The following is a 16,107-nucleotide window of genomic DNA, read 5'->3' as shown; positions in this document are numbered from 1 at the left end:
ACTAGAGTCTGAGACGGAAGCAGATCTTCTTGAGGCGCTCCAACCCCAACATGTAACTGCAGTAAAACGAATCGTGATTCGGAGAGCAAACCAAGAATTTCCGACAAAGCATCTAATCCTAACGTTTGATCGCATAACGCCTCCAGAAAAGGTCAAAGTGGGTTTTCTTAACTGCAACGTACGACCGTACGTCCCAAATCCGAGGCGCTGCTTTAAGTGCCAACGATACGGCCATGGAACCCAATCATGCAGAGGGAAGTTGACATGTGCCAACTGTGCTGAGACAGGTCACTCCTCAGAAGCTTGTGAAAGCACCACTCAGAAGTGCCCGAATTGCAGCGGACCGCACGCTGCTTATTCGCGTGCGTGTACACAATTCAAGGCCGAAAAGGAAATAATTCACATAAAAGTAAATGAAAACATCACCTATCCAGAAGTGCGCCAAAAGCCCAAGCTGCTTTCGGCCACATCGTACGCAGACGCCGCCCGCCGGGGGTTGGGGCGTCGTTTGGTCAGCACGGCAACACAGTGCAGCCTTCTTGCTGACGTGTTGTTGTCCCAACCCCCAGCTGAGCAGCCACCTGCTGCCTCTACAACACCTGTAGAGGCTGCGGGGGCCCCGTCTCTTGCCGGACTGCCTTCGGTAGTCCAGAGTAGTCAGGAATCGCCCAGTGTGGCGACTCCAACGAATGTGGCGAGTGCGATCGCCGCTGGGAGCTCTGCCGCTCTCACTGTGTCCTCTCCACAGGCCCTAGGGACACCTGAGGGCACGGAGGAGATGGACACGGTAGGGCCCACAGAAGCGCCCATCCTAGCCCCGCCGCCTGCCCCGCCCGCGGCGCTTGCGGCTGGAACCAAAGGCACCCGTAAGGGTGCCAAGTCCAGGGGGCCCGGTCCGCCGGACACCCCCCGAACATCTGATGAGGAAATGGACGTCGGACCGTTCCTGTCTGCACCGCTCCGCAAGGAACGGGCTGCGGCGTCCAAACCAACAGAAAAGCCAAAGAAACCCGCTCCAAGAATACAAGCCCCGATAGACAAAACATGAACCCACACACACATTCCAGTAGCTCTTAAGGTACATAACGGGAACAGAAAATATCATTCAGTAGAACTGTAGAGGCCTCCTTAACAATCTTGATGATGTCTACGAAATATTGCATTCCAATCAGCCAAGTGTGATATGTCTACAAGAAACACATTTAAACTCCAAACACACAAATCTCTTGAATAGGGAAGGACAGGGATGGTGGTGGTACATCTTCAGGTGGTGTGGCCATCATTGCCCGAAAATCATTGGCATGCCACCCTATCCAATTACAGACTGTCCTTGAGGCTATTGCTATTAGAACCATAATTTTCAATAGGCTAATAACAGTGTGCTCCATCTACATCCCTCCTGATTTCCAGCTTTCAAGCTCCGATTTCGAGGGCCTTGTAGATCAGCTACCAGAACCTTTCATTCTTATAGGTGACCTCAATGCACACAACACTCTTTGGGGCTCTCACCGCACAGATGACCGAGGTCGCCTAATCGAAAAATTTCTAATATCTTCAGGAGCATTCCTATTTAACAAAAACAAGCCTACATACCATAATATAGCACACAACACTTATTCACACCTCGACTTGGCCATTGGCTCTGCAGTACTCTTTCCATCACTTGAGTGGGATGTTGGCACTAACCCATATGGTAGTGACCACTTCCCCACCTCACTAACATACATAGATAAAGGCCCTAGCAGTTCCCCTTCCCATTCCAAGTTTATAGAAGCAAGAGCAAACTGGAACACATTCACAGAGGCATCTCAACTACACTACACAGAGATAACACCCTTACCTGTAGAGAAGGCAAACCAGCTCGTCACGGAGCACATTCTCGCCGCCGCCAAAAAGTCAATACCCCAGGCCTCTGGGGTCCCGCGCAACCCGAGAAGGCCATGGTGGAAAGACGACTGCAAGCGTGCGCGGGAGGCCCAGAACAAGGCGTGGGGCATCCTCCGTAGACACCCCACAAGTTTTAACCTTATTTCTTTCAAAAGAGCGAAGGCATTAGGTAAGCGTGTGCGCCGTGAGGCAAAAAGGGAGAGCTGGCGCGCCTTTCTCACATCCATAAATTCATATACGGACACCCACAAGGTATGGACCCGAATACGTAAACTAAAAGGACAACACACACATAGCCTGCCCCTGGTTAACACCACAGGGGACACTCTGGAAGATCAGGCTAACACACTTGCACAACACTTCCAACACGTCTCTAGTTCTGCGCACTATACAAACACTTTTATGCAACACAAAACATCTGCCGAAAAGAAGCCTATACGCGACAAGAACAAGTCAAAGTCTGGATACAACTGTGAATTTACACTCCATGAGCTGAAGATTGCTCTTGCCACTTGTAAACCTTCTGCTCCAGGTGCAGACAACATTACATACACTATGATTCAACACCTACACGCAGACACCCTAGAGACACTCCTGAGCCTATACAACCAAATATGACTATCGGGGCACCTTCCAAGGCTTTGGAGGGAGGCCATAGTTGTGGCTTTTCTGAAAGAAGGGAATGACCCTTCTTCTCCCGCAAGCTATAGACCTATTGCCCTGACAAGCTGCCTGTGCAAGCTCTTCGAGAAGATGATTAACCGGAGGCTCATGTATTTTCTTGAGTACAATGGTCTTCTCGAGAGCTGCCAGGCAGGATTCCGGGCAGGGCGATCCACAAACGATCAATTAGTTGCACTGGAATCTTACATTAAGGATGCCTTTATACACAAACAGTACTGCATGACCGTATTTTTTGATATCGAAAAAGCATATGATACGTCATGGCATTACGGCATCCTTGCAGACTTAAAATCGTATGGTGTAACAGGTAATATGTTGAACACTCTTGATAGTTACCTGTCCAAACGAACATTTGGTGTGAGAGTCGGGTCAGCACTGTCGAGAGTTCACATTCAAGAAAATGGCGTGCCTCAAGGCGGAGTTTTGAGCTGCGCGCTTTTTATCGTCAAAATGAATTCGCTTCGGAAAGCATTGCCTCCATCGATCTCCTGTTTAGTATATGTGGATGATGTACAAATATCTTTTAAATCTTGTAACATATCAATATGTGAACGTCAAGCCCAGCTTGGGGTAAAGAAACTCTCTCGCTGGGCAGACGAAAATGGTTTCAAACTTAATCCCACAAAAAGTACCTGTGTCGTATTCTCAAGGAGACGTGGAGTAAGGCCCGATCCTGAAATAAACCTCAATGGTGACCCGATCCCTGTTAAAAAGGAACAGACGTTTTTGGGTGTGGTGATGGATGAAAAACTTACATTCATACCTCACATCAAACAACTCAAACAAAAATGTCTAAAAACAATGAATATTTTGAAAGTCCTGTCTCACCAATCATACGGTGCAGATAAACAACTCCTGCTGCGCCTTTAAACCGCTTTGGTAGGGTCTCGTTTGGATTACGGTAGTGTTGTCTACGGGTCGGCCACAAAAACAGCGCTAAAAATGCTCGACCCAGTGCTACACCTGGGGCTTCGCCTCTCGTGTGGTGCTTTTCGTACAAGCCCTGTCCAAAGCCTGTATGTGGAGTGTGACAAGTGGTCCCTGGAGTACCAGCGAATTTATGTTGATCTTTTATATGCTTGTAAAATATCATCAATCGACAACCATCCTTTTAAACCTGTTTTTATGGAAACATCCACGTCACAGCTGTTTTTAAATCGTCCATCTCTGTCTCTACCTATCTCACTTAGGGTGAGAAGGGAAGCTTCTGAACTGTCAATCTCCTTTTTGGATACATTCAGAACATCTACCATTGACTTTATGGCCCCCTGGCAATCTCGCCCTGTATTGTGTGACCTGTCCTTTACACAATTACAGAAAAGCAGGGTACCACAAATCGCGATTTCACAACATTTTCAGTATCTGCAGCAAAAATACAAGGCTGCCGAATTTTTTAGTGATGCATCGAAAACTTCCATCGCGGTGTCTTGTGCTGCGCACGGACCCAACTTTACGGCCTCTACATCGATGCATGTAAATTCAAGCATCTTCACGGCGGAAGCGTATGGCATTTTTCTTGTTGCTGGTCACATTGTTCAACATCACATTCAAAAATCCATCATCTACACAGATTCACTCAGCGTTGTACGAGCATTATCATCCCAAAAGCGTTCTAAAAATCACGTCATAAATCTAGTTTTTAAGACTTTAATGTCAGCGTATGTCAAAAATCTCGAAGTGATTGTATGTTGGGTACCGGGTCACTGTGGGATTGCGGGAAATGAGACCGCAGACCAAATGGCCGCCGCTGCGGCACACACGAACACAGTGGACATTACAAAAGTACCGTACACCGACCTCAAGCCATACATAAGAGAACACCTTCTCAGAACCTGGCAAGCCGACTGGAGCACACACGCAGACAACAAGTTACACCTAATTAAACCACACCTAGGACCATACACTACTGACTCACACAACAGATTCATTGAAGTTGCACTAGCTAGATTGCGGATAGGCCACACACACGCAACACACTCCCATCTGCTCACTGGTTCTCCAAGACCCTTGTGTAGCAGGTGTGGGGAGGGCCTATCTGTAATTCACATTCTCATTACATGCAGAGCACTCCACAGAACAAGACGCAAATATTTCCCACGACTATACAGACAACACATCCCACTACATCCAGCACTGTTTTTAGCGGACGATCCCGTAGTCCCCCTACAACGTACTTTTAGGTTTCTTAGCGAAATCAAATTTTTACAGCTTATTTCCTATCACGCGTAGTTCTTGCACGTAGTTTCATGCCCTGCCCTATCACACCCTGGCCTTTTACACCAGCCATCCTCATCGTCTCACTGATTTTACTATTTTAATCTCTGCTCTTATTGAGTAGTCTTAGGGATTACATCTTCAACCGTCATACATAACCATAGCTTTGGCGCTCTTTGCCCTAGTTGGCCTTGCGCCATAAACATCCAATCATCATCAACAAAAAAAGAACCAAGAACATTTAAAGATCAGCGTAGTGCAAGCTAGGCTGCTCTTGCAATTACACACAAAAATATCATGTGCAGTGGCTTAAGAAATATCAAAAACCGAGTTTGAACCACTCAAAAGCAGCATAGCGGCAAGGCGCGCCGCCTCGGGATCTCCTCGAAGATGATGATGATTATTAGTGGCTTTCCCTTTGAATCGGGGCGTCGGTTGTCAGCAACCAACTTGCCTGTTTTATTACGTTTACTCGCCCTACTCCCAGCTAACCTATAGATTTGCTTCCTCCCTCCCATCTCTCCCTCTTTTCTGTTTTAAACTAATCGCCCCCACCCCCCTTTTTTCTCCCCTCGCTGTTCTAAATTCACGTCCGCAAGATTACTCCCACTGCGTACCCATCCCTTCCCTACTTTTCCTCCACCACCACTCCAGTCACCTCTTCGTCACCTCTATGGCCTTGAAGTTGAGGTTCCCCCTCACCCCAAATCCCAAGGCCTCCGCCAGCGTAGTTTCCCCCTCACCCCGCGGTGGCCGTATCTCTGTGCAGCTCCTGACAATATGGTCTATAGTTTCCCGATCACTGCCGCAGCATGCACACGTTTCATCCTGCTGCCTGTAGCTACCCGTGTATGCCCGGGTTCTCAGGCACCCTGCCCGTGCCTCGAAGAGCAACGCACTGCCTCTCGTATTGCCATAGAATCCCTCCTTCTTAATTTCCCGTTTCTCTGCCCTATAAGTCTCCAGGGTTTTTTTCGCTTCCATTCTCTGTGCCCACTTCGTCGTCTCTGCTGCCTTTACCTGCTTTTTAACTATTGTGTAAACCCCGCTTTCCCCTACCGACTTTCCGTACCGCTTGGCCAGCTGTCTGGTCCTCCGTCTCCACCGCGTGTCCACGCTCCTCAAATACAGGTGCGTAAACACCCTCGCGGCCCATTTTTCGTCCTCCATGTCACGAAGTCGCTCCTCAAACTTTATCTTGCTCTGCGCCTCGCTCGCCTCGAAAGACGACCAGCCCATATCCCCTTGTACCGCTTCATTTGTAGTTTTACTGTGGGCCCCTAGGGCCAATCTGCCTACGGCCCTCTGATTTACTTCCAGTCCCGCTTGGGTCTCTGGCTTCATGCACAGAACCGAATTAGCGAAAGTTAATCCTGGTACCATGACCCCTTTCCAGACTCCCCTTACCACCTCGTATTCGATGTATCCCCAGAGGGCTCTATGCTTCATTATAGCCGCGTTCCGCTTTCCTTTCGTCTTAAGGTGAGCCTCATGCGTCTGCGTGTAATCTTCGCTGTTGTTCAGCCATACTGCTAAATATTTATACTCTTTCACCAATGGTATTTCTACTTGCTGCACTGATACTGTTTTGTGCTCCTCGCCGTCATTAAAGACCATGATCCCTGATTTTTCTCTGCTAAAGGATAGCCCTAGGTGCGTCGCTTCTTCACCACATATATCCATCAAGCCCTGCATACTTATCCGGTTGTCCGCCATCAACAATATGTCGTCTGCATACATTAGTCCTGGAACCCGTTGTTCCGCCACCAGCCCGTTTTTCATGTAGGATAAGTCGAACCCCATCGTGTTGACTTCTAGTTTCCTTTCTAATCCCGTCATGTAGATCATGAACAGCAGCGGAGAGAGAGGACATCCTTGTTTCAAACCCTTGTAGATGAATACCGGCCTCCCACACTATTTGCACTTGGTTCTCCCGGTATAGCTCCCTGAATAAGCTAATGAATTCTGCCCCAACTCCCTCGTCCTCCAGGATACTCCAAAGCCGCTCCCTGTCTACGTTATCATACGCCGCTTTAATGGTAGAAAGGCTAACCACAAAGGTCGGTTTTGAATCTTCGCCACCTCTATGCATTGGCTTACCACGAATAAGTTGTCGTCTAGTCTTCTGTCCTTTCGAAACCCATTTTGAAGCTCCCCTAATATCCTATTTTCTTCCACCCACTGCTTTAGTTCGAACTTCACTGCCTGCATTGCTAACCTGTACAGCACTGACGTGACGGTTAGTGGCCTATACGAGCTTGAGTTTGTCCTGACTCCTTTGCCCTTGTACACTAAGTTCATCCTGCTCATTTGCCACGCGGCCGGTATTGCCTTTTCTTCTATCCTTGTTCTGATGGCTTGCAGTAGCTTTCCCTTGCTCTTTGGTCCTAACTGGTTAATCAACTCCATCGGTATCCCATCCGTGCCTGCCGCGGTATTCTTGGGGACCTTTCCTCTGCTCTTTTCCGTTTCAGCTTGTCCCCATCTATCTCGAGACATTTCGGCCTACCCGCCGCGACATCTCTGTGTCGCTGCGGGGCCTCTTCATCCACCTTACCGAACTTCTCCGTGATGATTTTGTGCAGGTATGCTAATGCTTCCTCTCCCTTGAGCATATGCCCCTGGTCGTTTTCTATAGTACCGCCCTTCTGTGGGACTCGTACGTTTCCCTAATGCCTGCACATGGTTCCAAAACCTTTTCGGCGCGTCTCTACCCCTTCCTCGTATTTGCGCTACCCATCGCTCGCTGTCCGCCTTTATTTTCGCGTGCACTAATTGCTGCACTTCCTGTTTCATTTGCTTATACTGCTCCCATTTTAGGTCCACCTCCTCCTGATGTCTCGCCATCCTCTTGGCCTGCCTGTGCTCTCTAGACGCCTGTTTACGCCTCTCTATCGCCGCCTTTATTTCTTTGTTCCACCAGCTTTTGGGTGTTTTTTTCCTCTCCATCGATTGGCCCCCTCTGCCTTGACTATTTTTTCCTGCATAGTCTTGATGAGCCTGTCATATTCCCACTCTTCTCCAGGATTTCTTTCTATGTCAGCCTCTATGCTTTTGGCTATATCCGCAATTTGTTTGCTGTTTAACTTTGTGCGCTGCCCCGGTCGACCAGTTTTTTCGCCCCCCAGTTTCCCAAAACTCAGGTTTATGCGCTTGTGGTCACTGCCCAGACTGTGGCCCCCTTCCTCATCTATGGTCATTCCATCCAACCATTCATAAAGTCCCTCTGAAATAAGGCAGTAGTCAATACTCGACTGTCTCCTACCACACTCCCACGTTATTTGACCCTCGCATTTTTGTTCCCTATTTACTATGATCAGCTTCTGGTACTCACACATATCTAGCATTAGATTTCCGTTGAAGTCGGTGTACCCGTCTAGATCTTCAATGTGGGCGTTCATGTTCCTTACCAATAGTACCTCCCCGGAACGTTTCAAATCTTCGATGTCCTTTTTTTGACACGCCACCACTTTTTCGTTTTGTTCTTTGCTATCCTTACCCGTCCACAGGCAAGTCCCTCTGAAATAAGGCAGTAGTCAATACTCGACTGTCTCCTACCACACTCCCACGTTATTTGACCCTCGCATTTTTGTTCCCTATTTACTATGATCAGCTTCTGGTACTCACACATATCTAGCATTAGATTTCCGTTGAAGTCGGTGTACCCGTCTAGATCTTCAATGTGGGCGTTCATGTTCCTTACCAATAGTTAGTACCTCCCCGGAACGTTTCAAATCTTCGATGTCCTTTTTTGACACGCCACCACTTTTTCGTTTTGTTCTTTGCTATCCTTACCCGTCCACAGGTAAGACACCCCTAAAGCCATTTCCCTACCCTCCACTATCCATTTCATCCACACATGTTCTTTACAGTCTTCTTTCACTCGCTTCCAATTAGTCCCCTGCCGTACCAGCATACCTACTCCTCCGCCTTTTCTCAATCCAGCCGCCCTGTTACAACCTTCCCATACATACTCTCCGATTACCGGAGGTTCCTCCAAGTCCCGTAGGTGCGTCTCGGTCACAGCGTATACCTGGATATCTTCCTCTTCTAGCTGCTTAGTAATCTCCATCCACTTCTCTCTTTTCCTGCCACCCTGCATGTTTATGTACGCGATATTCAGTTTCCCCCCTCTCTTCTTTACACGCCGTCGTCGTCCCTTTCGTTTGCCTGCACCGATCTGCACCGACCCCGCTATCTCCTTTTGCTCCTTGCATTTGTCTACGCCATCTTCGCAAAGGCCTGTGGGCTCCCTAAAAAAAGCCACAGTTCGCGCCGCGTGTCGTCTTCCGATGGCTGCTCCCACCTGCACGTTGAAATGCACACCGTCACGCTGGAACGCCCTTTTCCGGCCCATCCATCGGACATCCCTGTTGGTGTCTACGACAGCGAAACTCAGCTCCTTGCCCAGCTCCCGTATGTCTCGGTTTACCGCTACAACTTCCCTTTCCACATGTACCCCTCTCCCAATTATTTCTGGTACTGTGCTCACGACGACCTGCAAATGTGGGCACAGCGCCCGAAGTTCCTTCACCCCCTTTTCTAGCTGCTTGCGCACTCCCGCGCCCCTTCCCTGCAGAACGTCATTGGTTCCTCCTGCGATAATCACTAGGTTCTGCCCCTGCATATTTTCCCACATTTTATCCTTTGCCTTTTCTAACACTACCCTGACCGTCTGCCCCGGGAACACGTCAACCTGCGCTCTCTCGTCCTCTCTCACCCGGCCTCTAATCTCCATTTCTGAGTACCGCATGTTGCAGTCCCCCGCCACGATCACCATGCGCCTTTCTTCCTTTTCCCAGGCTGGCTGCCCCCCGGAGCGGGCGCCTTTCTTCCTTTTCCCAGGCTGGCTGCCCCCCGGAGCGGCCACCTGCTCCCGCGCCGGCCGAGTCAGCGCCAGTCCGGGATCGTCTTCCGGCGTGGCGTCTTTGTCCTCCTCCTTTCCCTTCTCGGGGTCAAGCACTGCCGACACATTTGCCTCGTCACTGCTTCATCGTTTGTTGGGATGCACCCTTCGTCGCCAGTTTGACCTCCATTTGCGCCAACCTCACTTCGAGTGCCTTCCTCTGCTCTTTTTCATGCTTCAACTCCTCCTGTAGCTCGCCTACCTGAACTCTGAGCTGCTCCTTTTCTTCCTCGAGCCAGTCGAGGGGCGACGCCAGCACACACACTCTGCACATGAAGTCCTGCCCTTCCGCGTCCTCGGGCGGGGCACACCAGCGCTACGCGCGGCGGTTAACATGTTCGGCTTCAAGGGCGCTATGGGGAGAATGCGGCGCTTTTTCCACTACCCAAGTATTATAGTTCACCATACACACGACGGACCGAGTCCGCGGTCCAATCAGTCACGTGATGAGACGTCACGGTCCGCCGCGGTCCGATCCAAAGCAGAGCGCATCCACACGGCGGGCCGGCTGAGCGGACCGCGAATGGCCCACCGTCTGAACTCACAAGCTAGAAGGTTGAACACAGGCGCCGTTTGACCCCGACAACATGTTGTAAGTTACAACATGTAACTTTTAACGCACAAGCCTGCACGAAACGTTCCATCCCCACAATAACGGCCACCCGCATGCAAGCCGGGCGGGCGTGCTCACGCAGCTGCCGCCGTCGTTCGCACGAAGGCGACACGATGAGCGGCGACGGCGGTGCGATCCGGGCTGCATACGGCTCGTCACCGCTCGCTGGAACCGAACTCTTCCCTAAATTGAGGTCCACATGCGTGAAACACAGTGATAATCATTGCTAACATCGCACTAGTAAGAGTCATGGGACTCGCAAGAAAAAGCGCGAATGAAGTATGCGTCGCGATTGTAAGCCTAGCCCGTCGCTTATCCAAACGTGGGTGATTGACAGGCTCCTTCGAGCTCTTTGAAACAGCCTCGCTGCCTGCGCTGTTCTCTATTGGCGCAACTGGACGCGGCTCCGCCCACGCGACGCGGCCGCTGTCAGATCACGCTGATTGATGTCGCGGTCCGCCGTCGAGACTGCGGACCGAAAAGCCTCCCTGCGCGATCCAACGGCGGTCCGCGAGAACTGTGACGTCCTATCACGTGGTGCGCGGACCGCGGTCTAAATAATCGTTTTGGTCCGCCGTGTGTTTCGGCGAACACGCAAGCCTTAGCCAAGAGGTAAACACATCAGGGAGGGAGTGCTTGTGGCGGTTGCGTCGTGAAACTTGCAACTTCGCTCTGCGTAGCGCGAGGTATTGCAGTGTCGCCCGTTTTTCTTTCGTGCTGTCCCGGCGCCGGTCCACGAAACCAAGAACATCGCATCCGGATTGGTGGATATGGCCCCGACAAGCGAGCAAGACGCATGGCGCCCGAAATGCACCGTACGAGGCGAACGACCGCACACCAATTATAAGGGAGTGTCCTAGATAAAACGAGACGCACAGCGCACGAAATGCACCACAGCAGACGAACGACATCCAACTTGAACCAGTGGAGCTGACCACGGCGAACGAAATGCACAGCGCACGGAACACCGCCAAGCCAGCAGACACGGAGGAAACTGCTAATTGCTACATCCTCCGCTCCCGCTGCTGCTATACGGACTTGGCCAGCGAATGTTACAACCGCAGAAATTACCTGGCCACAAGCAACAACAGACCCAGCGCACGCGGTTCAACCCTACCGGAACGTACGAGCTCTCCGACACCCGCTGCTCCAGCCCGAGTCCAGTGGACGAACGACATAACACTCGTGTAGGTAGGTCCGTCAACGAGCAACGACACGGCCAGCGCAGGCGGCATGTCCGAGATAGAACGAACAAGATCTCCGGCACCCGCGCTCCGACCGAGACACACACGATAAACACCATTTCGTACAAGAGGACGCAACCGCGAGCAAGCGGACTCGGGACGAACGGAGCCTGCTTGTATGGGAGAGATAGCAATTATAGCATTGTCGAAACAACGGGCAAAAGACGAGTGCTTGGGCGACGACACGGACACAGCAAGAACCGCAACGAATGAACCCGATCCAGACAAATGCATCGAATGCCCTAACGATGAAGTCACGCTTGCCACGCCAAGGAACGTGGGACCGAACAGACGGCACGAACTACGCCCGCTTCCCCACCACAACGGTTTCACTTCCGAAACAACCACGGCGACTGCGAGCACAGAGCCGCAACGACTTTGACCGATCAGCCATGCCACCCTACGAAAACGCCACGCTACCGCACACTAAACGAAAAGCCAATCGGCTCCTGCATACGCAACGCACACGTCAATTCAAACAACGTCCGCAACGCGCCGAACTATGCCATCCCTACACAGCGCAGCTCGCCACCGGACAAACCGGACGTCTACGCCCCCACATGCATCAAGCACGCGACGAGCTACACGAACACAATCGCCGAAGGAAGTGGCGCGACTAACGCAACGCCGTAAACACTGTAGAGTTCAGGTCTGACGAAGCGAATCCCACGGCACACATACAATAAAATAAACCATATTTGAAATTCACCGAAGCTCAACGAGACGAACACCTCTTAACGAAGTTTCTAGTATTCGGAACAACAAGAAAAAACGCCAGCATCCAGCATCTGTGAATAAGCGGACAGTGATTTGGATACGAATGGACGTCACTCTACGGAAACGTTTAATTGTGCCTGCCCCCAGGCACAATTCAGATTCGGAGCACGATTAGGAGAGTATCAGCGCGCCCGGAAACGAAAACGGACGACAAAACCTGCCACCCGAAGACACGTAGAAAACCGCAGTTTACGGCCACGGCCGCACCAACAAGCCCCGCGCTACCCTGAGCCCGACCCTGTGTTTTTCTAATCAATTAAACATTTTTTTTTCTATTTATTCTCATTCGAGATATGACCTAGCTAACAGTGCAGATAGGTTGATTATTCGTGAGTAATACAAATTGAGTACTCATGAGTTCAGATTGAGTACTCATGAGTGCAGAATGAGTAGTACTCATGATTGCAGAATGCGTAGTACTCATGAGTACAGAAGATTGAGTACTCATGAGTATAGATTGAGTACTCATGAGTACAGAGTGAGTACTCATGAGTACAGATTCAGTACTCATTTGTACAGATTGAGTACGAATACTTGAGAGGACAAATGAGTTTGAGTACAAGTGATTATGATTACAAATGAGTATTTGATGAGTGAGTACGAGTGATTTTGTGAACAGACGAGCTTTTTGAGTCTGAGTTTGATTGAGTACAGCGTGAATGAAAAAAATTGTGATTCAGTTTGAGTGATTTCTTTCTGTTTTGCCGACCTATGCTAACGAGACGAGGCTTACGAGGAGGGGGGGAAAAACAATCACGAAACAGTCGCAACCGTAAAAAGCTGATTCTCATGCCAATTGGTTTCACAAGTTCCATTTCTGGTTCCATTTAAACGGTGACGCGGAAACTTTAGTTCCGACTACCGATAGTTTTTTAGGTTATCTGAATACAAAACCAACCAACTTACTGGCTACTGTTCCGTTTAAGCGGCAATTCCGTTTAAGCGATTTCTGCTTATCGAGATTGTACTGTATTTACATGTTGGGCACAAGATAGTGCTCCCCAGTACCCATCCACTTCTTCGTCGTTTCCTTACTGAACACAGGCAGTATTGGGCATTGCCCGCTTACGTGTACCGTAGCAATATAATAACACGGGAAATGTGAGCCCACACAATTCCGAAATTCTAAACAGTCAGCCACGTCAGTATACAGTTTGTGGCGGTGTATATAAGTGATAGCATCACTGGATCAAGACGTTTTGCTCCGAGTCTTTTTCGCGGATGAAAACCTTTTTATCAGTGAGCATAAAATCTCAGGGATCACACGAACACGATTGGGGGGTTTTCAGCGTGGGCCTCAGCGTGAAGGCATGAAATGTCAGGTATACAAGCAGGGTCATTTTTGCAATGACAAATATTTAAATTTCTGCTGCAGTTGCCATCATTACTACTAAGACTACTATCGCAGCTGTTGCTGCTGCCGTCATGGCAGTGATGCTATCAATATTGATTATGTATGCATTAACAAAAAAACGATTCAATTTCCCTTTCTTAGAAAAACAATGTGCATGCGAGAACCTGTAGCACGTTTCCATCGATAAGCCATAAAGTTGCAACATACACGTAGAATTTAGACTCAACAGCTGCGAGGGTTTATGCAGTACTTCAGTTCTATAGTGTCTGAGACAGGTTCTTGTACAAACAAATCAGCCACCCTATGGTGATATTTCTCGTCTACAAACGGGACAGATATTTCAGTATGCGCCGAGCAACGTCCATTCTTCCATGTAAAGAAACTATATACATTCATTTGTTGGACTGCCCCCTAACAAAAAAAAACTATTTTTTCTCACCTTTATTCCACGTCCAAGATAATCGCTGATTCCGAGAATGAGCAAGACTAGCACCCAAGCAGTTATAACCGCCCCACTGACCCAGACAGCCAGACTCCATCGCATCTCTGTTTGATTTGCTGTGCTCGTACTCCAACCGCCCCAATTCAGGCTCACTCACAAGAGCGCAGCTGTGTTGCCGATATAGCGCAAAGCGTTCGTCACGTGCGCGTGAGGTCTGTAGTACGTTCGCAAGCATAGAGTCTTTGTTGGTTATGGCGCGAGTGCTACTCCTAAATTAAAGTTACATTCACAGTTTGTAAATATTTTTACAGGGATATCTGATACCAGACGTGTCTGTGTAATCAGTGTTGTGCGGAAACAATGGAGGATACAGTCCTGGCGAGCCACCCATATCCGGCCAGTGGTAAGAACAGCTGCTGGCCGCTTATAGACAGCTACAACGGGAAACACCTGCCCCTACATAGAACAAACTTGTCACAAGCTTCAATGAACGCAAATATTTCAACGTCGTGTTCCCCCCAAACAGGTATAAAAATAGGGGAATACATTGTTTCGTGAATCGAAATATTTCAATACTGATGCGTGTATTTAGATCCAAATTTTCTCAGCAAAAACACCTATGTTGTAGCGCTATGTGATATTGAATGAGAACACCTAATTCAAATTCCTGGACACTGTTAACGACTCAACGACTCCTGCCAAACTAGCAAACTTAGGCCATTTATGTTCCCGCATTATAACCGGATAATAAAAATTGCAGTGATTCATTGTTGTTACGAATCTTCACCATTTATACCTGGAGGTTGGAAGCCATTGAGGGAATTTTAACTGTAATGGTAGACCCAGAGCCTGGTACCCCTAACTTGATGTCTGGTTAAGCCAAAAAAAATTCAAAGTGGTTGGTCTGAGGGCACGATCCTGTAGCAGTGCGGTCATCAAGAAAGAACCTGGCGATGGCATTATTATTTAAATTTGTAAAGGCGCACGGAAAACAGGGGCAAGACAAAGATACACACAAAACCAAATTCAGATATTGGGAGTGAAGGGCCAGGATTCTGAATCTACTACATCCCCATGGCGTGTAGATTGCATGCGCTTTCTGTACAGTCATGGACGGAAATGCGCGAATGCGAAAACGCGAACGAGTCCGCGGAAAGGCGGGCGGAAACGCGAACACAGAAGTATGATCTTATTTCTTTCCGCACAGTGAAACTGTTGCGTGCCTTTATTACAGTAACAAAGATTACTAAACTAAACCAATTTAATCTAAACCAATTTAATTCCACCTATTTGACGGCTTCTGCACCTCTCGTTAGTTTTAAGATGCAATATTTTTTTTATACACTCGAGCCCACTTATAACAAATTCGACCGTACGCACCATCCGTTCGTTATACCAGAGTCCTTCATGGACTCTGGTTATATCATGAAGTTCGCAGTAAATGAACTCCAGTAAAAAACACAATTTAGTTTCTCTCGAATAAAGTCCGTGATGGCTGCCTGTTTCGGCAGTGCAGACATCATTGTGGTCTCCAGTTTATTTACAGCAGCCGCGTGCTCTTTGCCGAGACCTTTGGCATAAACAACTTGTTTAAGGTCCTCTATGTAGCCCATTGCAACATCCGCGCTTATTGGCGCAGGCTCAGAAGTTTCGTCGTCATCCGCGTCTGATTCCTCCACATCGTTCTTGTCCCGCTCTTCATTAACGATACCCTCGTCCGTGCATGGTTGCGCAGTGTCAGCATCTTCATCGGCGCAAACGAAATCGTCCCAACCGAGCTCACGGCCCCGCGCCTGCCTTGCCGCTTCACGTCACGGTCAAACTCGCTCAGCCAATCGCCGTACAAATCGCGCGTCATCCACCACTTGGCGTTGTGTCTAGCGCACGGGCACATAGCTTCTAAAGCAACATGGTTTCTTCGATTTTCCGATGACGAAGGACATGCGCCCGTCGCTGCTATCCGTGTTTGTGCACAGGTGTGCTGTG

The 16,107-nt window shown here is 49.2% G+C and overlaps 1 protein-coding gene across 1 annotated transcript in view; it reads right to left on the bottom strand.

The window, feature by feature from the left end:
* Positions 1-14,429, bottom strand: part of LOC144141102 (carbohydrate sulfotransferase 14-like) — a 29,679-nt gene extending 15,250 nt beyond the window's left edge. Inside the window, exon 1 of the mRNA XM_077672629.1 lies at positions 14,119-14,429. Coding sequence (XP_077528755.1) covers positions 14,119-14,223 — 105 coding nt within the window. The 5' untranslated portion in view covers positions 14,224-14,429. The remainder of the gene's footprint in view (positions 1-14,118) is intronic.
* Positions 14,430-16,107: the final 1,678 nt, after the last annotated feature.

Source organism: Haemaphysalis longicornis, unplaced genomic scaffold (assembly GCF_048455015.1).
Source record: "Haemaphysalis longicornis isolate Haplotype H1 unplaced genomic scaffold, Haemaphysalis longicornis Haplotype H1 scaffold_6, whole genome shotgun sequence".
NCBI classification, from domain to species: domain Eukaryota; kingdom Metazoa; phylum Arthropoda; class Arachnida; order Ixodida; family Ixodidae; genus Haemaphysalis; species Haemaphysalis longicornis.
The sequence above is the reverse complement of the archived record's forward strand: the minus strand, read 5'-3'. Positions and strand labels throughout refer to the sequence as shown.